Raw genomic sequence first — 24,673 nt, forward strand, 5'->3', positions numbered from 1 at the left:
AGCCTCCGCGCAAGCCCTGCTCATGTATGCTTACACCAAAAGTGCTTACTTGAAGGGGTAGCCAACATACTTGTCGAGGCATTTAGTGTGCTGACCATGCCTACTATGTCATCAAAATGACTAATTACTTTGATGTGAGTGCAATTCGTCGAGGCATTTAGTGTGCTGACCAGGCCTGCTATGTAACATTGTTGTTGAATCTTTATAGGCCTGTAGCAAAACATTGTATGAGTCAAAACCTATGATGAAACAAAGGAAACCATGCGAGTTGGAGTTCAGTTCAACATGCTTTTTATCATCAGCCGGTTAAGAACCCCACAAATGGTTCAATGTGTGTGTTCAAAAAGATAGCTGGCTATATATAAAAAAATCAGTAGCTCGGCAAAAAGGAGTTCATATCAGTTCAGACTTGAGAGGCCTTGTAAAATCACCAGTCTTTGAACCTTTAACCTATCATTATATTGCCGACTCCCCTATATGTAGGTGCTTGTCCAGCAAGCTATAGAAGGCTATATATAAATGATGTTTTTGATGTCTTGTAGTGCATAGGAGGCTTAAAAATCATGTTTCTCTAGTTTAATTTTTTTATGTTATGTAGGTGATTGTTAGGACTTGGGCACGAGCTTGTCCAGCAGGGGTGCTGGCAGCCGTCCAAGTGGAGCGTTGAAAACAGTACGAGTAGAATCACGGGTCGCGGCCACCAACTTCACCAAGTGCTGCACATCCGTCCAAGTCGAGCGTTGAAAACAGTACGAGTAGAATCATGGGTCGCGGCCACCAACTTCACCAAGTGCTGCACATCCATCCAAGTCGTGCACACACACAGGGAGAACACCAGCGCCTTTGCTTTGCACATTGCTTCGTCATGCATAATTGCTGATGGATGCAGCAAGTGTTTTATTACTTTGATCTTCCACAAGACTCAATTTTGTGTGGATGCTAGCCGACAAGTGACATAATTTTGGTTGCCCTCTATGTAGCAGATTCCATCCGCACAAAAAATGCTATTGCAAATTCTTCTATGTAAAGTATGAACAAGGTTCAATTCACAAAAACATGTGGAAGTTCGCTTGGGAAATTCTGCAGTCTATTTGATTATGTCAGGATGTACAGAATGACGACTCTTTATTGTGTGCCTTCAGCACAATTAAAATTACTCATTGACTGTATGTCTAATCGGTTTTTCTTAGTTTATAGAAAAACTAATATGTGAGGATTATCTCAGGTTTCTTTTAGAACTTGTAGCGTTACTGTACATGAACTTGTACATTACCTTGTTATCAATTTATGTGTATGTGTGTTGGTAACCACTGCTACTAGCTACTAGTTATCGATCTGACCGTTGTATTAGTGGAGCTGCTCTATGTAATTAGCCCCTTGTTGGGTGAATCTTGTACTATTTGCTAGCTTTGGCATTGTAAAAATACAACTAGTTCACGGCTAAAAAAGTTATAAGTTCAACACAGCGTACTAGATTAGTTTTTTGTTATGGATACTACAGATGCACATTGTTGTGTAGTACATGTGTCCATTGATGTGTTGACCACCCGCCTTGCGCAGCATCCTACCGACCGGACCAGCCGCCGGCCGAATCCAGCCTCGTCCCTGAGCTTCGTCTTCTTCCTCGCCAAGACACGCGACAGCCACCCCAGTTCGGGCGTAGTAAGTACCTCAGTACGAGTTAAAAACGATGGTCCGTTCGGAATAAAAAAAGGCAGAAATTCAAATTGTAAAGTTCAAGCAAAAAAAGAAATTCCATGAAAATCCTGCTTAGTAAGTACCTCAGTACAAGTCGTAAAATGAGAGAAGTTCAGAACAACATTGTCAAAAAAATGTTGAGTTAAAAAAAGAAACAAAACAAACACATTTTCTTTTTGAATAAAATATCATTTAGTTCGATGATACAAACCATACAAGTACAAGGGCGACGATATAGTAACCCAATGAAAACTTATGAGAAAAATATTACCCCAAAGACAGAGCAAACTCTAGTTAGTGAAAACATGCTTAGTACAAACCCATGCAAGCATTAGTACAAGTACCCTTTTTCGGAACCATTCAAAATTATTCTACAAAAAATAGCTCAGTACAAACATACACATATATCAGTACGACTACTCTGTTTTTCAGACGAGAAAACAACAGGATCCGTCATGCCGTATTCAAAATTACTCTTAAACGGTTACGAAGTAGAGAAAACGTTCAACATGACTAAGTTTCGCATTTTTGATAGCTATCCAACGGTATATTATTTGCCATATTTCGACAAACTTTTTAAAAAAATCGCGTTCAAAATTAAATTTGACCATATTCGAATTAGTTTTTAAACCGTAAGGAATTAGAAAAACAATTCTATACAAAAAGGTTGCGCATTTTCCATAGCTTTCCAACGCCGTATCATTTGCGTCAATCCACCAAACCATTTGCAAAAAATCACGAAAATACGTTTCACCCAGAATTTCACCGTTTTTCAAATTACTTTTAAATCATATAGAATTAGAAGAAACAATACATATATGGAAGATGTGGATTTTCACCAGATTTCCAACGCCATCTTATTTGATCAATTCTGACAAACTGTTTAAAAATTGAGTCCAAAATACGATTCACATTTTTGATTTTGAAAAAAACGGTTTTTCAAAACTGCTCTTAAACCATAATAATTTTGCAAAAACGTTCAATATACTTGAAATATGATTGTCAAGAGCTTTCCAACGATATATTAGACGCCCCGTTCCGACAAAAAATTACAAAAAGTTTTTGAATTAAAGAAGACAATCTGTTAAACACAACTGAAAGCATCAGTTCAACCACTTCGAAAACATCAGTACAACCACCTAAAACCGTCAGTTCAAACAGGGTAACAGAATAATATTCTGTTACGCGTAACAGAATAGACCAAATATATATATATATATATATATATATATATATATATATATATATATAGAGTGACACTATTCTAATCCTGGGATTAGAATAACTATTCCGATCACAGCGCGCCTTATATAGGGTGATTGGGCTGTTTCGGAACTCCCGAATCCACCACTACTGTATCTCCCCACGCAACCACTACCTCCCCGATCCAACAACAACCTCCCACACCCCCACTCCTTCTCTGATCCAGGCACCAATCGTCGCCGGCGCCGGCCCGCCCCCGCCCTGGGAGCCGGCCGCCGCCCCGCCCCCGCCTCAGGAACTGGCCGCCGAGTCGCCACCGCCCTAGATCGTGCTGCCGCCCCAGCTTCCCACCCCGGATTGGGCCGCCGCCGCCGTCACCCTCCACGGATCACGCCGCCGTCATCGCCGCCGCCTCCTTCCTTGGCGCCGTCACCGTCCGCTGCCGCAAGCTACCGCTGCAGTCCTTCGCTAGCTACTGCTGCAATCCACCCCTGGCTCACACGGGGGAGGCGATGCTGCTCCGGTTACCTCTGTGTCACCGGCTGCCGCCGCGAACGGCGTCTGGACGCCACCATGGACTGCCCCCTGGCGCTGCCGCAGCCCGTACGCGCTACTTCCTTGGGGCAACCCTCCTCCATGCGGGCGACTGGCCGCTCGTGCCCTAGCCACCGTTCATCACAGCCCCTGTGATCTGCTGCCTAGCTTGCTACCTCGTCCCCCGCGCGTTCGTCGCCCTGTCCTTCCCCAGCCTCTGAGGACGAACGCTGAGGCATCCTGCCGCCGCATCATAACTTGGACTGCTCCAGGGCCAACATCTTCCCTGTGCGCTCCAGACACCTTTGCGGCTGGTCAAGTTCTTGGCGAGGGGAGGATATGGCCACCTGCTCGTTTTTGTAGTTGATCCTGCACACCACAACACCTACTGGTCATCTCCACTTAGCTAGTTTGTGTGCCTGCGTTGCAACCCATTAGGTTGCTACACGAACCAGTGGTGTTTTTCAGTAACGATTTTAGCAGGTGCTCGTACTACTCACATAAATCCTCTCAATTTATTACAACAAATAATGAATTTAAAGTTGAAGTTTAGAAGCAATTGGAACCCTATGCATACTCCACCATAATTCTATATAGTCTGAATCTCTCTATCCATCTGTTTGATTTTTGTGTGTGTGTGTGTGCAGATGCAACATGTTCTGAATTTTGAATCTTGTCTCCTTTAGTACTCCTCGCCGCCACCACCTCCTCCTCCTGGTAGTGCCCCTCGCCCCATGCCTGGAATGAGTAGTCGACCATCAGAAGGCGGTGTGTGATCATGCTCCGCTGATCACCCGGCCGCACCCCTGTACATGGAGGATGATTTTGGTCTTCAGTTTGGAAAATCTGAACTTCTGAAGGAACTGTATTGGGAAAACACACCCACCATCTTGGTATTGACCAAATCCAACATCAACAAAATAAAACAGACTACATTTTTTTTGATAAACGACTACAAATATATTAATGTGAACTTGTGTGCATTATATAGGAATCTTGGTTGTTACTCCTTGTAGTACTTCTCTTCGATACATGTACAGAACTCATGTTTTCCTATAGTACTCACCTTGTTATACGTACAAAATTGATACAGTGGAGAACATCATATGGAGGACGGGCTCCATTCAGCCCATTTTTCAAAAATACCATATATATACAGAGAAGTTCAGCCTGGACAGTCGCTTTAGTTCGATGTCGCTGCATAGTGAAGCTTTATTATGCTCTTTTCATGTTCTGACAAAGGATGTTTGTGCGCACAAAGGTCAAAAATATAATGGAGAGAAGGAGCATGTATGCATGTGTGTGGTGGTGAGGTTGAGGTTCAGAAATCGTGTGTGGTGGTGAGGTTGAGGTTCAAAAAAATATGTGTGTGGTGGAGAAATTCACTAGCTTTCTTAATCAGAACACAAGTAATAGCTTCTTTTGTGCAAACACAAGACAAAAAGTGTATGCGTCTTAGTGTGAGAAATAAACAAATGCTCAAGGAATGTCCCATGAAATTTCACGCATAAGGAAAAAAAAGAAATTCAGAAGGTCAGGAGTGACGAACAGAGAAGTTCATGCATGAGTGTTGTGAAAAAGTTCAAGAAAAAGGATAACACTAAAACTCACAGAGAAAAAGGAATAAAACCAAAAGAAAGTCAATTTCAGTCGCCCATCGGAATCCGCCTCCTCTCGGTCGCCCATCGCGAGGCTCGCCCCTCGATGACGCAGCCTCCTCTCGGTGGGGCTCCACCGCCGCATCGCCAAAACTGTTCAACGCCGCCTCCTTGGGCCGTTCAAGGACACATCCCCAGGCCGTTCAATGGTATTTTTGTGCTTCTCCTGAAGTTCTCCTAGCCTCCAGGCGGCCTCTGCATAGCTCGTCGTAGCCCCTGCATTTCCATGCTCTGATGCCAACTTGCCCCTGAATTTCCATGGTTCAATGCTTATTACTACATTAGGATTTTTTTTCAGTTACTAAAAGAATGACCCTAGAAGGCCAAAATCAAAAATATAGTAGCTCAAAATTATATAGAGAAAAAATGGAATTTCCCTGTTCTACAAAGAAACCTAGAGGTTCAAATTTAAATAATGGGGAAGTTCAATGTTTATTACAATACCAAGAAGGTCAAATTGAAAAAAATGAGCAGTTCAAAAAGTTTATAAAAAATATTTCCCTCTTTTAAAAATAAGACCTAGAAGTTCAACTTTAAATAATTGAGTAGTTCGATATTTATTACATAACTAGGACTTTTCGTGTTACTAATGAACAACACAAGGAATTCGTAATTAAAAAATGAAGTTGTTTGATGTTTATAAAAAACTCATATTTTCCCCAATACTAAAGATTGAAATTAAGAAGTTCAATTTAGAAAAGGGAGTAGTTTAATGTATATAATAAAACTTAGGTTCTCTCGTTCATAGAGAATAAAATCAAGATGTTCGATTTGAAAAGAGTGGAGCAGTTTGATATTTATTTGAAAAATGAGATTTTTTTCGTTTACTAAAGAATAAAACCAATAAGTTCAATTCGAAATAATGAAGAAGTTTGAAGTTTCTAACAAAATTCCAATTTTCACATTTAGAAACATACACAAAAGAAGTTCAAATAAAAAATTAGAGCGGTTAGATGTCTATAAAAAACTAAAAAATTCCCTTACTAAAAGCGAAACATAGAGAAGTTCAAATTGATAATAGCCCGAAGTTCACGTACTGCATGGTATGTGTTTCATGAGAGAAAAAAATAAAAAGAAAAACTCAAAAAAATTTGTTGCTAGAAGTTCAAGTGGTCGCCCCGGGGGAGTTCAAAATAACATGTGAGAGAGGTTCACTGTGTATTTACATGTGCAAAAACACAAAAAAAAATCTTTTTTGTGTGCGAATTAAAATAATTCTCTCAATCCATTGCCAATTTGAAACAAAAATGCTCTACATTAAAAAGTTTCTCCTATTCAACAACTTTTCAAAAGGTGTATAAATATTCCTATTATGAAGAACGGTTAATACAAAATGGTGCATGTTGTTCGAAACAAAAGCTTAACCGTTATGTTTTAGAAATTCATGTTTTAGATATAAATGTGAAGTTCATGTTTTAGATATTCATAAGTTCACGTGTACCATATATTGAATAAATTCATCAATGAAAAAAGGACCGTCTAGGCCATTTCACTGACAACAAAAAAATGTCTAAAAATGTCGCGAGACAAAAAAATCATAGAAACTGGAAAAAACTATAATTTTATTTTGTAAAAAGTTAGAGCGGGTCGATGTCTATAAAAACTCAGATATTTTCCATTACTAAAGAAAAATAAAGAGAAGTCCAATGTGATAACTGCTGGAAGTTCACGTACTGCATGGTGCGTGTTTCATATGAGAAAAATACAATAAAAAGGCAAAGTCTAAAAGTTTTGTTGCTAGAAGTTCAAGTGCTCGGCCTGGGAAAGTTCAAAAATTCTTTTGAAAGAGGTTCACCGTGTATTTAGATGTTCAAATGGAAAAAGAAAGTATTTCAAATAAACCAAGAAGTCCGAATAATAAAAATAGAGAAGTTCAATATTTATAAAAAAGAAAGTAGTTTGATTAAAATAAAATTAAATTATTTTCATTTCTAGGAAAAATAAAATTAAGTTCACCGTTACTAAAGAATAAAATTAAATGAGTTCCGATTAAAATAAAAGGAGTAGTTTGATATTTACGGAAAACTCAAATTCTATTCATTTCTAGGAAAAATAAATGTGTGAGGTTCAAATGTTTGATGCTTATTTGAAAACATATTTTTTCTAAGAATAAGACTAAGAAGTTCAATTCAAAATAACAGAGAAGTTCGAAGTATATAAAAAACTCAGATTTGTTTCAAGAAGTTCACCTGCACCTCCGTGCACGGTTCAGAATTTATATTGCGGGGCGTCCAACCTCCAATTACATGTTTAAAATGGCAAATATGATGTCCGACCTTCAATTGCGTGTAATTTGACGTATACAATAAAATGCGACAAAAGTTCATAGTGAAAACAACGAGAAGTTCAAGTACTGCAAGGAATGCATTTCAGGTGAGAATAAAAGTATAGAAAAATAAAAGTTTAAAAAGTTTGTTGAAAGAAGTTCAAGGGCTCTTTCCTGGGGAGTTCAAAAATTCTTGCAAGAGAGGTTCACCTTGTATTTCCATGTTCGATTTTTTCCGTATAAAAATCGAATACAATTCTTTACTCAAAATATAAAAAGGTGAAGTTCAAATTGAAATAACAGAGAAGTTCAGAGCTTATTAAAACCTAGGATTTACCTGTTCAAAAAATAAAAACACAACGCCATTTTTTGCAATTTTAAAAACAACTCATAAACGGAAAAAAATGGTTGCTAGAAGTTCAAGTGCTCGGCGAGGAAAAGTTTAAAAAATTCTTGTGAGAGAGGTTCGTCGTGTATTTAGATCTCCAAAAATACATTAAAAATGTTGTTTTTTGTGTTTTAAAATAATTCTCTCAAACCAGAGAGAAGTTCAAAGTGATAACAACCGGAAGTCCACGTACTACATGGTGTGTATTTCATATAAGAAAAATGTAATAAAGTGAAACAGAGTGAAGTTCAAATAGACATGCCCGAGAAGTTCAACTACTTCACGCAATGCATTTCCATTCACGATGAAGGCAGAAATCATGATCTCGTCGTTTTCTAATTTACTTCAAAACGGCAAGAATATCATTTGCGTAAGTTCAAGTCCTCGGTCGGAGAAAGTTAAAAAAATATTGTGAGAGAGGTTTGTACAAAAAGAATATCATTTGTGTAACACTGACGAAAATGGATGGGAAAATTACAAACAAAAATATGTCACAGAAGTCCAACGTGAAAACAGGAGGAAGTTCAACTGCTACACTGAATGAATTTCACAAGAAAAACTTTTAAAACCGTCGTGAGTATGAAAAAATGATCAACACGAAAAAGTTGCGTGTTTATAGCAGCTTTCCATCGGTATATCACTTGCTTAATTTCGGTGAGTGAATGAAGAGCTACAAGCAAAAAAAACAATGTGAAAAACAGAGTGAAGTTCAAGCAAAACTGCCATAGAAGTTCAAGTACTTCACGCGGTGCATTTTCGACGAATCTGTTTCGCGATAAAGGCAGAACGAGTAATCTCGCCGTTTCTGAGATTACTTGAAAATGGATGTGATTCCGAGAAAACCATCAACATGAAAAAGTTTCGCATTTTTCGTAACTTTTCAACAGTATATTATTTGCCCCGTTCCAATGAAGTTTGTAGAAATTACGATGAAAATACGTGTTTAGCCATTTTCAGAATCAATGTAAAACCATAATGAATTTGAAGAAACAATATATACCAAAAAGTTTTGCATTTGTTCAGACCTCCCAACGCCATATCATTTGCTACATTCGGATGTATGCTTAAAAAAATAGATCGAAAATACAAACTTGGTAGAACTTGTACCGTTTTCTAAATTACTCTTAAACCATTCAAAATTAGAAAAAACTTTCAACATGAGAAAAAGCGCATTTTCATAATCTTTCCAACGTCATATCATTTGTCTCGGTTGGATTAGGCGTTTAGAAATGGCAACAAAAATACGAACTCGGTTGTTCGGTTTGCGAAATTTTACGATTTTCCACATTACTCTTTAACCATAGGGAATTAGAAAAAACTTTCAGCATGTGGAAGGAGTGGTTTTACAGCAGCTTTCCAATGCCATATTATTTGCCTCATTCCGATAAACGGTTTAGAAATGCGATCAAAAATACGATTCATGTTTTTTGTATGAAGAAAAAATGGTTTTCAAAACTGCTCCTAAGCCACTTACATTTTGCCAAAATTTTAAGTTGGGTCATGATATTGGTGTTCATAGCTTTCCAACGGTATATCGCAAGCCCCATTTGGGCAATGTTGACGGAAGTTCAACCTAGCACTAGGGGAAGTTCAGGTCGAACAACTCAGGCAATAAAATTGCAAAAAACGTAATTTCATCACGACCCGAGAGAAAAATCCGTCAGCGAGCGAGATTTCTATTTAAAACTGGTATTTAGTTGCTAAAAAACGTTTCTAGATTACACTAACATCATATAAAACACTACTAACCAGAATAATTCGCGGGGGAAGCCACGGTTGCAAAGATAGCCCGAAGGTTGGGTTCGTACAAAGGGAAGTTTAGGCGCGTGTACAAACAAAAATATGTCACAGAAGTTTTACGTGAAAACAGCATGAAGTTCAACTACTACGCTGAATGAATTTCAGATGAAAAACTTTTAAAATCGTTGCGAGTATGAAAAAATGATCAACACGGGAAAGTTGCGTGTTTACAGCAGCTTTCCATCGGTATATCACTTGCTCAATTCCGGTGAGTGATGGAGAGCTAGGAGCAGTGAATAGAGATATACGGGCAAAAAAAACACGTGAAAAACAGCGTGAAGTTCAAGTACATGCGCCGAGAAGTTCAGGTTCTTCACGCGGAGCATTTTTTAAGAATCAGTTTCGCGATAAAGGCAGAACGAATGATCTCGCCATTTTCGCAATTACTTGAAACCGGCTAATAATCAGAGAAAACCATCAACATGAGAAAGTTTCGCATTTTCCGTAGCTTTTCAGCGGTATATTATTTGCCCCATTCCGATAAAGTATGTAGAAATTATGCCAAAAACACATTTTTAGCCATTTTCCAATTTGACTTAAAACTGTAAGGAATTAGGAGAAACAATATATACAAGAAAATTTTGCATTTGCTCAAGCTTTTCAACGCCGTATCATTTGTTACATTCGGACGTACGGTTAAAAACTTAGCTTGAAAATACAAACTCGGTGGAACTTGTACAGTTTTGCGAATTACTTTTAAACCGTTCCAAATTGGAAAAAACTTTTAACATAAAAGAGTAGCACATTTTCAGAAGCTTTCCAATGCCATATCATTTGCCTCAAATGGATTAGCCGTTTAGAAATTACATTGAAAATACAAACTCGGCTGTTCGGTTTGCAAAATTTTATGATTTTCAAAATTACTCTTTATCCATAGGGAATTAGAGAAAACTTTCAACATGTCGAAGGAGCGGTTTTGTAGTAGCTTTCCAACACTACATTATTTACCTCATTCCGATAAACGGTTTAGAAATGCGATCGAAAATACGATTCACATTTTTTGTATAAAGAAAAAACGGTTTTTAAAACTGCTCTTAAACCGCTTACATTTTGCCAAAAATTTAACTTGGGTCATGATATTGGTGTCCATAGCTTTCCAACGGTATATGGAAAACCCTATTTGGAAACATTTTAGCTGAAATTCAACTTAGTACTCGAGGAAGGTCAGGCGCGTTACTCGGGAAGTTCATGTTGTGATCAGAATATTATTCTGATCCCGTGATCAGAATAGTGTTTATGTGTGTGTGTGTGTGTGTGTGTGTGTGTGTGTGTGTGTGTGTGTGTAGGGTGGGTCTATTGTGATAACACTCTCTAGAGTCTTATTCTGCACACCAAATCCTTATTCTGCTAACACCCGATCGAGTCAACCGAGCCGCAACACAAGCAGAAAAAGGAGCACCCCCACCCACCCACGTCAAAACTCCTCCCGTCATGCTTTCTCCTCCCCACGACAGCCCACCCACCCACCCAACGGCGCGCCGCCCCCTGCAACCATCCCATCCCACCTCCACCCCATCCATGGAGGCCACCGTCGCGGGAGCCAGGCGATGTGGGCACGCCGGCCCTAGGAGCCTCGTGCGGCTGCTGGCATGGATCACCGATGCCACCCTCCCGCGGTCAAACCCCAGGTCCACCCCCAACCACCCACCCCCTTCCCGTGCCCCATCACCTCTGGCCATCTCGGCCGGCGTGGATCTCGCCCACATCCCACGCCCCTACCTCTCTACCCACCGGTTACCTCCTGCACCACAACCTCCATCCCCCTCCTGCGCCACCAGCCCACCACCTACCCCTCATCCCCGACCCCCACTTCAGATCCGGGCGGCCGCTCTGCCTCAGATCCGGCTGGGCTCCAACGAGGCACCGACAGTGCATCCGGCCGATGCCACCATCGGTCTCCACCGGACTCCTGTGAGAGCCGCACCGGACTGCTTCCCCATGCCTCCCAGCCTTCCCCACCAACCGCAGCAACATGTGCGGCGGCAAACTGCACTTCCGTGGCCGCCGCTTTCTCCTCCCCACGACAGCCCACCCACCCACCCAACGGCGCGCCGCCCCTGCAACCATCCCATCCCACCTCCACCCCATCCATGGAGGCCACCGTCGCGGGAGCCAGGCGATGTGGGCACGCCGGCCCCAGGAGCCCCGTGCGGCTGCTGGCATGGATCACCGATGCCACCCTCCCGCGGTCAAACCCCAGGTCCACCCCCAACCACCCACCCCCTTCACGTGCCCCATCACCTCTGGCCATCCCGGCCGGCGTGGATCTCGCCCACGTCCCACACCCCTACCTCTCTACCCACCGGTTACCTCCTGCACCACAACCTCCCTCCCCCTCCTGCGCCACCAGCCCACCACCTACCCCTCATCCCCGACCCCCACTTCAGATCCGGGCGGCCGCTCTGCCTCAGATCCGGCTGGGCTCCAACGAGGCACCGATAGTGCATCCGGCCGATGCCACCATCGGTCTCCACCGGACTCCTGTGAGAGCCGTACCGGACTGCTTCCCCATGCCTCCCAGCCTCCCCCACCAACCGCAGCAACATGTGCGGCGGCGGACTGCACTTCCGTGGCCGCCGACGACGAGGGCCTCCACCGGCGTGGTACCGAACCGGCAGATCTCAGGCCTTCCCTCTCTGCCCCCGACGAGCTGCCCTCCTTCCCTTGCAGTCCATGCGTCCTCGGCCTTGCAGTGTGCCGGGCGCACGTGGCTGTGCAGTTGACGCCCCCGTGCAATTCCCTGACGCGGACCGCCCCACCTCCTTAGCCAAGCATCGCCCGCCCGCTCCCTCCTCTGACCAGATCCACCGGACTCCACGGATCAAGTGTCGCCTACATCCGGGCGCCCGGCGGCCTCCCCCAACAATGGCGGTCGCCCCTGCGCCATCGACAGGGATCCATCCCCCTGCTCGTACACCACCGAGAAAAGCCTGATGCAGCCGCGCCGCTGCTATTTTCTTTCGCCGATCTGGTTGCTTCTCTCCCACCAGCGATTTGGGACTTGTCGCCTGTGAAGTTTGATGGTTCCCCCATGCAGTTCGTTTTTGCCTCTCCGATGCGGTGGTGTGGAGCGGTCATCCCCTGCCACGCCGGTGCCACCTCGGCATGTGGGAGGAGCACGAGAGATGAGCAATTAGGTAGCTCTTGTTCGGCTGGGATTCAAAAGCTCTTGGCCTCCCACTGTGCAGTATGCCTGGTGTGCCATTGAAGTGCTCTTATACACTTCACTAACTTTGTGATTTCTGAAGAAAGAAAAAAGTTGCAAATGAAGTCTGCTAAGGTTTGCTATTGAGGTTCATTTTACTCACTTTTGCAGGGAAAAAAATGAAGTGATTGGTTCTATTGGATGCCCCATAACTCAATTTTGTTGTTATTGAAAATTGCACTTCATTAGCTCATTGTAACAACTACAGTTTACTACTGCGATTGTGTGGTTTGTCTTCGCGGAGGCTGCAGTTTTGTCTTGATGCAAGTAGCCCACAAATTTTTGTGCATATCGGCTGGTGGAGAGTGCAGATTATGTATATGTGTGTAGCTATGTATAGCAATCAGATAGATGTGTATCTTTTGAAGCTCACTTTGTTCTCTGTTGTGGTTCGCTATGAAACTCCTTTGTTGTCCACTTGGTAAACATAGAACAAAAACATCTCAAAAAAGAAGCTCGCTTCCATATTAGGTGTAGTCCACTCTCTTAGTCCCTAAGGTCCACTAGCTTGGTCAACGCACGTAAAAATTTAATAAGTATGAAAAAAAGACAACAAAACTCATGAGGTTCATTTTTGGTAGTGTTGCGGTTCATTTTCAGGAGTGTTGCGGTCCACTCTTGTTCAAAAAAAAGTTGACAAAAGACAACAAAAACTTTTGCGAGAAAGTTTATGTCCGACCAAAAGAAATCATAAAGTTCACTTGACTGCCTACTGTAGTGCGGTTTTCCGTTTGAAGCAGTGCATTCTTTTGTCCGGTGGAAGGTCCACTCGCTTAGTCAACGCGCGTAAAAAATTAATAAGTATAAAAAGACAACAAGTACTCATGAGGTTCACTTTTGGTAGTGTTATGGTTCACTTTGGGAAGTGTTGTGGTCCACTCTTGTTCGGAAAAAAGTTGAAAAAAAGACAACAAAAACTTGTGCGAGAAAGTTTATGTTCGACAAAAAGAAATCATGAAGTTCACTTGACTGTCTGTTGCAGTGCGGTTTTCAGTTTGAAGCAGTGCGTTCTTCTGTCCGACGACGATTTTGGTGTCACGAAAAAACAGAGTGTCCGCTTTTTGCTAATTTTAAAACTGCTCTTAAACCGTAAGGAATTAGAACGTGTGTTCTACATGAAAAAGTTGCGTCTCGTCGATATCTTTCCAACGGCATATCATTTGAATCATTTCAACAACCGGTTTGTAAATTTTTTTTAAAAAAAAACGGCCGCTGCCACTCGTCCTCCGCCGCACGATTTTCAAAATTAACTTAAAACCGTAAGGAATCTCAAAACAATTCCTACATATGAAAGTTGCGCCTTATCCATAGCTTACCAACGATGTATTATACGCCTCGTTTCGACAAACGGTTCAAAAACTAGAGCAAAAACAGTACCGAAAATTTGAAAAAATTTGAAAAACAGAATTCCGCGATTTAGGAAATTTGAAACTGCTCTTAAACCGTAATGAATTAGAGAAAGATTTATATATCAAAAAGATGCGCCTCGATGATATCTATCCAATGGCGTATCATTTGCTTCATTCTGACAAGCCGTTTATAAAAATCACGAAAATACGTTCGCTGCCACTCGTCATTCGCCGCGCCGTTTTTGAAACTGCTCTTAAACCGCGAGGAATCTCGAAAAGTGTTCAACATAGCGAAGTTGCGCCTAATCCACATCTTTTCAACGGTATATTATACGCCTCGTTCCGATAAACAATCAAAAAATTAGAGCGAAAACAGTACAGAAAAAACACTGCGTGCAGTTTTTTCCGACGCGAAGTTCACTAGTCTATATTGCAGTGCTCGTCGTCAAGAAGATGCAGTGCACTTGTCCAGTGCGGAAGTGGTGTGCAGAATAGTTATTCTGCTAATATTAGCAGAATAGACCGTCTGTATATATAGACACACACACACACATCTGGGCTATTCTGTTACGCGTAACAGAATATTATTCTGTTACCCTTTTTGAACTGATGAATTCGATCGGTTGTGCTGATTCTGTCATTTTGTTGAACTGATCGTTTTGCATTAAAAGTGCAAATAAGAGCCCCCTCCTGCTCTCTCCCCGTTCAGCCGGCCACTCAGCCGTCGACCGAGCTGCTTCTGGCCGAGCCCTCCCGGCAACCCAGGCCCTACCCTAGGCGCGGCGATGGCCGCCGGGGCGCGGGCGACGGCGACGGAGCTGCTGCTGGAGCTTGTATGGTGGAGAGAAGTGTGGCGTGGGTGCGTACATGCGCGAGGCTGGAGCAGAGGTGGCCTGCAGCGAGCGGCGCCGGGGCGAGGAGGGGCAGCGGCGAGCTCCGGCCATAGAGGGCGCAACCCGCCCCAAGTGCACGCGCGGAGCTGGCCGGAAAAGACGGCGACCACGCGTGGCGCCGGCGTCCACCTCAGCGCCAGCAGCACAGACGGAGCCGCTACCACCTGCAAGTCGAAAGGATTGAGTGACCACTCCACTGATTTCGTTTGCCTTACCATCTTAGGAAGGGAAAGGCAGAGGGCGGTGGCGGGTCCCGTCGGAGCGGGAGGGGGCGGTCGGGCCGGCGAGAGGCTCTGCTGCTTCGTGTTTGCGCCTTGAAACGAAACGAATCGAATCGCCCTGTCTTTTTGTTGCGACTCGTCGAATCAATCGAATCCAACAAGCTTTGACTGGCCGCGGAAGGATTTCTTGCTTTCAACACGGTGCGGGCGATCGATGGGATCTGATCCGACACTAGAGGCTGGGGATCGAATGAATTGTGGCTCTTAGTTTGAACATTCTTTGATTTGTTCAGCCGTGATGGCAGCGATGAATATTGATCTGGGAGGGAGGATTGGCAGGCAGGCCTACTACTCCAGAAGCAGATCCTTTTCAAAGCGCTCTGTATGGAGCTAGACCTGGACTCATCCGAAGTTGACTAGGAGCGTACAGTGAGAATTTTTTAGGTTCAAGCTTTGACTTTATGCAAAGCAATGTAAGCCATAGGCGTTTCATTCATAGATATACTCATATACCTCAGTCGCCGGTGGAGCTGAGGAGATTACGTGGCTAATTAATTATCCTGCAGTATGTTGTTGCTGGTGGAGCTACTATAGTAGTATTTGATCTAGCGCTAACGATAGTTACTTACTACTGTATTTTGACATGAGACTAAGCACCATACGAGCTATAAAATGGCAGCTCATATTTTAGGAAACTTTTGCGGTAGGTGTGCAACAAAATTTCACAAAGAATTGTCAAATGCGAAATTCAAAGAGGCCAAAGATTTTAGTTTAAGGTCTACGCAAAGCTATTGAGAATGTGGATCTTAGTCATTTTTGAACGTTTTCTTCAATTCGCAACTGATGAAGACTAATTTGAAATACGGTGAGACCCTTCGTGTTGTTTTCCCGTCAGAAAAAACAGAGTACTCGTACTGATCTCTCTGTGTGTTTGTACTGAGGAGATATTTTTTACAGAGTAATTTTGAATGGTTCCGGAAAAAAGTGCTTGAACCGATGTCCGTGTATGGGTTTGTACTGAGTGTGTTTTCGCAGACTAGACTTTACTCTTTTTTTTGTACGGCTTTTTCGCGTAACTTTTCAATGATTTACTGTATCATAGTCCTCGAACTTGCAGAGTTTATATCATTGAACTGAATGATGCTTTTTTAAAAGAAAATATTTTGTGTGTTTCTTTTTTTCAACTCATTTTTTTACAACGATGTTTTGGACTTCTCACATTTTGCGACTTGAACTTTTACCATTTGAATTTTTGTGGGTTTTTATTTTGTTTGAGCTTTTTCCCAAACTTATCTGAGACGTCATGTTTGAACATACGACTTTTGTAGTTGTGAACTTCTGGTTTTTTCCATTTATGAAATTGCTTTTTTCCTCCAAACTTATACTGCTACAATTTTTTTTTCTTTGCAAATATATTGTCTCTTGAGTCAGATTTGATGCAATTTTTATTATTTATTTTTTAATTTATGGTACTTACGGTACTAGATAGTTTGTATTGATCTATGTGTGTGTACTGAGCTATTTTCACAGATTGGACTTTATTCTGTTTTTTCAGTATGGTTATCCTCATACTTTTCAATGGCTTATGTTATCATCATCCTTGAACTTGTATGGTTTATATCGTTGAACTGAATGATATTTTTTCAAAAAGAAAATGTTTTGTGTGTTTATTTTTTTAACTCTTTTTTTGCAACGGTGTTTTGTACTTCTCTCGCTTTGTGACTTGAACTTTTACATATGAGTTTTTGTGGGTTTATTGAATTTCCTGGATTTTTTGCATTCAGTCGTTGTTGAAACATCAGACATGTCATTATTTGCACTTCACGCTTCCGCATTTCTATTTTTTGGAACGATTTTTTCTTTCTTATTTTTAATTCAAACTGATAATTGTTTCTTGTTTGAACTGATCATTTATTTATTTTTAATCCAAATTGATCATTGTTTTTAATTTATATTTTTTAATTCGAACTGATCATTATTTTTAATTTGATCTGATCATTTGTTTTTAATGCAAACCATTTTTTAAGTCAAACTGATCATTATCTTTAAGATTTGCAAATTATTAGGTAGACTTCTTTAACCTTTTGGCTAGTGAACTTTCTTCCATCTATCACAAGAGCTGATACAACAGATTTCCGTTTGAATTGTTGCTCACAAAAAAGGGCCAATCTTGCTTTACGAAGTTTTACGAAGAGCTACAAAGATTACTATAAGATTTGTGAACTCAAGGCCGTACATAAGTTGTACTGATCCACATGGGAAGATTTGCTACGTACACCTTATGGAATCATACAAGACACCATTTTTCCCATCTTTTTTATGCCATAACTACACATCAACAAGTCTAGCAGTGCCACCTCTCGACATGGTCTCATTTGCGCTAGTTACCAGTCTTGTTCCTTGGCGAAGCCTCAATTCCTATAAGATCAAAAGGGCAGGCATGAGAGAAAGATAAATGGAACCAAACCAAGCACACACTTCCATATATGCAACTACAAGAACAATGACAATGACATCGAGTAAGCGGTTGCATCATACAATCAAAGAACTATAATTACAAGAACCTTCCCTAGAAAAAAATAACAGAAAACAGGAAAATGAGACATCGAGTAACAATGAAAAAGAAGACATCATATAACAAGGTTTGCATGAACTAATAGTAGAAACAGACTAATCAAGCTCTGTCTTCAGAGTGCAAAAGATGCACAATGCACCATTGAGGCATTAAAGCAAACACTAGCAAGGCAAGTAGAGCGGAGCAAAATCTGCAGCTTCCGTTGCAGTGGAGAAGACGTTGACATGCACTGGAGCATGGCATGCTGGAGTGATACACTTCGCGCCTACTCAATATCACGGTACCCTGCACACACACCAGCCAACAATTAACCACGTTGACTAAATTGGAGCTACCATACGAATTGAACTGGCTGAAATTTAGAAATTGAACTGAAAGAAAAACTAGACACCACAGGTACATCAAGAAAAAAACTGGAGTAGTTAGTACCAACTACTAAACTAATGTACTGGATATTGAACTTATAGATTGTATATTGGCAAAATTTTACACTTGACGGGAGTAATCAACATGAATGTTTTCTCTCGAAGTTACAACATGTATTCCTCCTAGATAATATCTGAACATCAGGGGAAAAAATGTTTGAACGTCCGAGACAGTAGTGTGTGAACTTGTAGATGGAAACATAAAACATGCTAAAATATTTCAGGAAACATGCTAAAATTGGTCTTGTTTAGTGATCAAGAAAATATTTAGAGATTGTTGTTCGAAATCTTCATTTGTGAACTCTTAAGCGAACCAAAATATCACCGCTACCAAGTCTGCACCACCAAGTACCTGCATGAGTTCAGTTTTTTTAGACCATAGTTCAAGGCAGTAAGGTCGCAAGTTCAAACAGTCAATGGACCAAGAATTGTTTAAACACCAATGTTCGATACGCATCAGTTTAGAATCAGCCAAAACACAAGTTCAGTATCAACACAACACAAGTTCAGCTACAGTTACCTTGAAATGAACAGAAAGAACAGAAGACCACACCATGTAATTTGGACATTTGGTATAGTCCGAACTCTGACCAGAACCTTCTACCCCTACTCCTGCGCACTGACGGCTCCGGTGAAGTGGAGCTGATGGAGGCGGGGTTCACGAGCAGTGACTGGGCGCGCCTGGATTTGGCCGCTGAGGGTGATCCACGCTGGGGCTCGTGGTGGAGAGAACCAGTGGAGCATAGAAACTAATATATTGGACCCATGCCCCAGAGGCCCAGAACATCAGAAGAATTTGGATCAGGTGCATAATAAATTTGCAGTGACAAGGCCTACCTCTATATTGGGGCCTGCTCACATATCCACAAATTCAGACACCAAAACTAAAAGAAAATAATAGAATGTTAAATTTGACATCTCAGTTTTTAGCATCACTTCTAAAGTATGTGTTGGCCACACTTGCTTTACATAGTACTACAAGATTTTGATTAAAAAAATGTACTACAAGATTTGTGAACATGAGGTCATAGAGAAGTTGTACTGAGAGTGTGGACTAGAGCGGCCGGACGAGGATGCAGCAGCCCACACACACACCACCAGATAAGTTCTTCTCTCTCCATAACACATGTATACATATACACATCTCCATCTACAAGGAAGGATAGATGAGGTATTCCCCTCTATAAAGAAATATAATATCATTTAGTTCACTAAAGTAGCAATCTAAACGCTCTTATATTTTTTTACGGAGGGAGTAATTGATAAGAAAAAAAGGTATGCTAGAACGTAAACCTGGAAAGGGAAAACAAGAACAAGAGATAAATCTTGAAGGCAAGCGCTCCATGATGGCGTATACTTAAGTTGTTTTTATTTATTTTTTGAACTGATATTTTACTGACATTTGAACTGATGTATTCTTTTGTAGTTGAACTAGTTTTTCTGTCGATGAAGGGAAAAATGACACAAGCAAGCAGAACCATGCTTTTTAACCTCCTTTAGTGCTTTTTTGGGAGGAACTATATCCATTGGAAGACTGATCCATGGATTATTGTCTCAGCAATCTCAAAGCCTAAATCTAGCAATTGACCAATGAAATGAACACCCGAGTCGGTAGGTTCGTAAGTTAACAATTGCCAAATTTGACCAAAAATGGTCAGCCATTCAGCTCCAAGAGATGGAGCGAACCTATCAGAGTGACAAACATTATCATAGGGATATCTTCTTCACCGCAGAGTGACAAACATTATATCATTTTGTGTACAAAGTTACTGCAAAAGACATTAGCAGGCCAGAGAATGATCATACCTGCAAGATGAAGCTGAAAATGCACATCTATGGTGAACTGAAAAACCACCAGATGTTGAACAAAATGTACACAATAGAAGGAGCATGAACATGCAATAGGAGGTGTGGGGAAAGCTGTGACGGGCACCTCCCGAGCAGGGGCATCGAACGGCTTGGCACTGTCATGTTGAACGACCCAGGATGGTGTCAATGAACGGCCGGGGCGCTGCAGCGACAGAGAAAAGTTGTTAGGAGGATAAGAAACCATTTTCCAAACAAGAAAATAAACAAGTACAAGTACGAGTATAGCAAGAGGGTTTGCTGGCATGTTTATGTGAATGCGTATGTTTGTTCAGTACACCATGTTTATGTTCTTCAGTACACTATGTGATGCAACACCATGAAGGAACAGAAAAAACTGAAGGTATTTTGTCGTGTTTTTTAACTACTTGTGGCATTGCTCTGCTGAAATAAACTGAAGGTATTTTGTCGTGTTTTTCATATGAAGGAACTGACAATTGAAGTACCCCCTCCCTTTTTTATTACGAAAAAAATAGTTTCATGCTGCCATGTTTGTTGTTTGTTCGATGAGTAGGAAAATCGCTTCGTGAGATTGCTGGGGAGAAGTTTTCAAGGTTTCCTTAGTAGTACTGCTCTTCTTAAGAAGTCATTCAACAACTTATCACAGAGATAAAATCATTTCTTCTTTCCCTATGGTGTTTGTAGTTCAGAAAGTATGTATTAACAATAGCATTGTTATTTATGTAAGCTAGTTTGGCATGCTAGGCTAATGGTGACGGTGGACGAAATACTAGTTGAGTCGTGTCATGTGTTCCATATAAATTGCATAGAAATTACTCTCTGCATACCATTTCTGAATTTTCAATGTCGTCAGAATGGAGTACAGGAAAGGTAGATGATACCAAAATTCAGCTAATCGCTTGCAAGTGTTGTGCAAAAATTATGTATTTAGTTTCGGTCCAAGCAAGAATGAAGCAGTACAGGCACAGGGCTTCTTCAGTGGGTATTGGAACATGCCAACATGAACAAACTGGTGGTACATGCAGCAGCAACATACACAGATTGCGCAGGGAACAATCTCAAGGGTGAGGCTAAGAGTTTGATTAGTCTGGAAGTGTGAAATTATGGTTGTTGCAGGTGCTGATTTATGGAAAGCTAGTTTGCGTGCCGGATGGCTTGGGCAATCGTGAAGGAACTGTGAGATGTATTACTATCTACTGCATTGCCTTGATCTAGTAGATACATCAAACCCAAAAAATTCGATATTCTGTAGACTGCTAATCAGACATATACTAGGCAGGGTTCATGTATGTATTTAGGTGCTGATAGGTATGCTTGTTTTGCATCTAGTATCTCTGGTTATGTGTTTCTGAATTCAAGAATATTTAAATTTTAAACTCGTTTGATCAACATTGCCTACAATATCAGAACTCAGGGGATAGAAGCTTCAACGACTTTTCAGTCTTAGTAACTGAATCCAAACAACATTGCTTACTGATAATTCAGACAAAGGCTCACCATCAGCTTAAGATGCAAACAGGGAGTGCAAGCAGAGTAACTGAATCCAAACAACACAAATGCATGAACATGATCTAAAATTATAATGCGAGACCATGCATGAACATGATCTTGTGAACTGAATGTATGCAAGAGAAGGAGCATTAACATGCAACGGGAGGTGGGGGGAAAGCTGTGACGGGCACCTCCCGAGCTGGGGCATCGAACGGCTTGGCACTATCATGTTGAACGACCTAGGATGGTGGCAATGAACGACCGGGGCGCTGCAGCGACAGAGAAAACTTGTTAGGAGGATAAGAAACCATTTTCCGGACAAAAAAATAAACAAGTACAAGCACGAGTATAGCAAGAGGGGTTGCTGGCATGTTTATGTGAATGTGTATGTTTGTTCAGTACACCATGTTTATGTTCTTCAGCGCTGGGGTGGCCCCCGACGGCGGGGGTTGGAAGCAGGGGGTCGGAGGCGGCGCGTGGAAGCGGTGAGGCCGCAGGCGGCGCGTGGGAGCAGGGAGGCGACGGGCGACGGCGCGTGGGAGCAGGGGGCGGTGGGCGGCAGCGCATGGGAGCAGGGGGGCGGCGAGCGGCGGCGGCGCGTGGGAGCAGGGGGCGGCGGGCGACAGCGTGTGGGAGCTGGGGGGCGGCTGGCGACGACGCGTGGGAGCAGGGGGGCGGCGGGTGATGGCGCGTGGAAGGAGAAAGGCTGCCGCCGGCGCGTAGGAGCAGGGGCGGAGCTGTCGGGGTGGGGTGGTTCGAGAAGATTGGGGAGTGGATGGGCTTTCTCTGTTTCGGGTGGGGACTGCAGCACCGGGTCAAAATGGATCGGGCCCTTATAGGGGAGAGGGGTAATAGAATAGTCCAGCCCTATATATACATATATATAGCTAAAACCGTGTCTATCATAACTTGTCACAGAATTAATTAAAGCTTACTAAGCATTTGACGGTTTAAAAGTAAGTAAAAAATATGATATAAATAGGGGAGCATTACTCTAATATAATAAAATGATCCAACCGTGTGATGGTGAAAATATGTATTTATGTGTCCTCAGCTAAAAAACAAACATTTCAGCTCACTGTAGGATCAATATATATTAAAATGTTTGTTCTTTTTGTCCAGGACACATGTAGTCATATTTTTTCAATCCCTCCGTTGGATCATGTTATATTATAGGTGTGGTGGTTTGGTATTTGTTTCAGGATTTTTGAGAACTTTTACCCCGTCGAAAACCTTAACTCGTTCTGTGGCAAGCTATTGTAGAAAATCCTACTTACATATATATATATATATATATATATATATATATATATATATATATATATATATATATATATATATATATAGCAAAAGGCCCGTGCGTTGCAACGGAAAAAAGTCACACATGGTTTAAGATTTTAGCAATCCAATACTTGACTGGGGCATATATGTCTTAATGTATAGTTCATTCAATTTAAGCATTGGCTCTGTTGGCACGACCTCTAATCTTATCCTCACGCCGTCCACTAACTAAGCTCACGGATTATAGCCACACCTCGCCATTTGTTTTGATTATTTCGGTCATTGCCAGATTATAGCTAACCTCACCCTCACTTTTTTAAAAAAAATCAAAGATATTTGTTGATTTTTTTAGATTTGGAGACATATATAAAATTGGTGGGATCCCGTGTAAATTAACGAGCTGGTACTATTGATCTTTTTAAGGATAGATGATATTATTAATTAATAAAAAAATGATTGTACCGAAAGCTGGCCCAGCAGCCAAATAGAAAGAATATTATGTGATATGACGTGTCTCTGTCATAGGACATGGCAGCCCATGCCCGTGAAATAAAGAAGATTTTTTCCTAAAAAGAAGAAACACTTGAGAGAAATAAAGAAAACGTCGTTCATCTAAAAAAGGGAGCCCGTGCCGGTAGCAGCCAGCAGCCGCCGCTCGTAACGCACGCGCGGCCGAGCGAGGAGAGCCCATCTCCACCTTCTTCTTCTCGCCTCAGGCCGGCGAGCCCAACTGCCGGCGACACGTCGATCCGCCGTCCTCTTCCATGCCTTCTCCCTTCCCTTCCTCCTTCCTCTCCCTAGTCCTTTTCTTCTCCCATCTCTCTCTCCCTTCTTTCCATGCAGGAACCCAGCCGAGCCGCCATGACAGAGAAGTTTCGCCGCCACTGCCCTCCTTCCTGCATTCTCCCTTCCTTTCCTCCTTCTCCCATATCTCTCCTCCCTCATCTCTCTCTCCCATTCCAGTGAGGACCCCAGCTGAGCCGCCATGGCAGAGAAGCTTCGCCTTGGTCGCATTTTGCTCCGGAGCCACGCCATGAAGTCGCCCCTGCCCTAGATCCGTTGGGAAATGATGCGCCCACAGTCGTCTGACTTTGTTTGCTCGCGTCTCGCGTCCTCACCACCCTGGAACCCCGCCGGAGCCGTGCACTACCGCCGCCTGATGCTCGATCATTCTTTTTGCCCCGATGCTCGATCTGGTACGGCGTTGACCGATCGAGCCCATGTAACCCCGCACATGGGCCGCCACAGCTGCTTCTGGCCCAGACGCGGAAGATGCATGCCAGATGGGTTGAAGCCCATACACGTAAGACACGTGAATTAATTGTTTAGACAAAAATTTAGTACCACCTTGAATATCTTAAAAAAATCAAAAATAATAATAAGGTGAACGGATGAAAAAATCGGTGAAACACACCTTGCTTTATTAGTAGGTATATATATATATATATATATATATATATATATATATACTATATGCGCAACTATTTGCCGTGCAGTTTAATTTCATCAATGTGTGTGTGTGTGTGTCTATATATCTCTACTCCTAATGGAGCAGTTGGTAGTCTCGCTTCCAGGTTTTTTTTCGTCCCATCACTTTCGTCCGGGGTTTTTTCGTAGGTTAACCGTCGTAGATTTTTTTCGTCGCCTCCCCCACTTCATCGGTTTATTTTCATTTCACCCTCTCACACAACGAAAAAAACTGAACGGATCAGAACTTTCCATACCGACGCAAATTATTTAGTAATGTTTTTATGTAAAAGAATCAATCACAATCAATCTCTAAAGATCAAATCTAAATTAATTAATCTTCATAACGTTTGTTTCCTTTCGAATCACGTCCATAACTTTCCTTCCTTGTT

At 42.0% G+C, this 24,673-nt stretch overlaps 1 protein-coding gene across 1 annotated transcript; it reads right to left on the bottom strand.

The window, feature by feature from the left end:
• Positions 1–17,454: 17,454 nt before the first annotated feature.
• LOC123121262 (uncharacterized) lies at positions 17,455–22,322 on the bottom strand. The gene is made up of 4 exons (XM_044541170.1): positions 21,936–22,322; positions 21,688–21,802; positions 20,022–20,226; positions 17,455–19,365 (listed from the first exon to the last, which is right to left on the bottom strand). Exons 1-4 carry the CDS (start codon positions 21,938–21,940, stop codon positions 19,241–19,243), a joined length of 450 nt encoding a protein of 149 aa, XP_044397105.1. The 5' UTR covers positions 21,941–22,322; the 3' UTR covers positions 17,455–19,240.
• Positions 22,323–24,673: the final 2,351 nt, after the last annotated feature.

The sequence above is a fragment of the Triticum aestivum genome, chromosome 1B, assembly GCF_018294505.1.
Source record: "Triticum aestivum cultivar Chinese Spring chromosome 1B, IWGSC CS RefSeq v2.1, whole genome shotgun sequence".
Taxonomy (NCBI): domain Eukaryota; kingdom Viridiplantae; phylum Streptophyta; class Magnoliopsida; order Poales; family Poaceae; genus Triticum; species Triticum aestivum.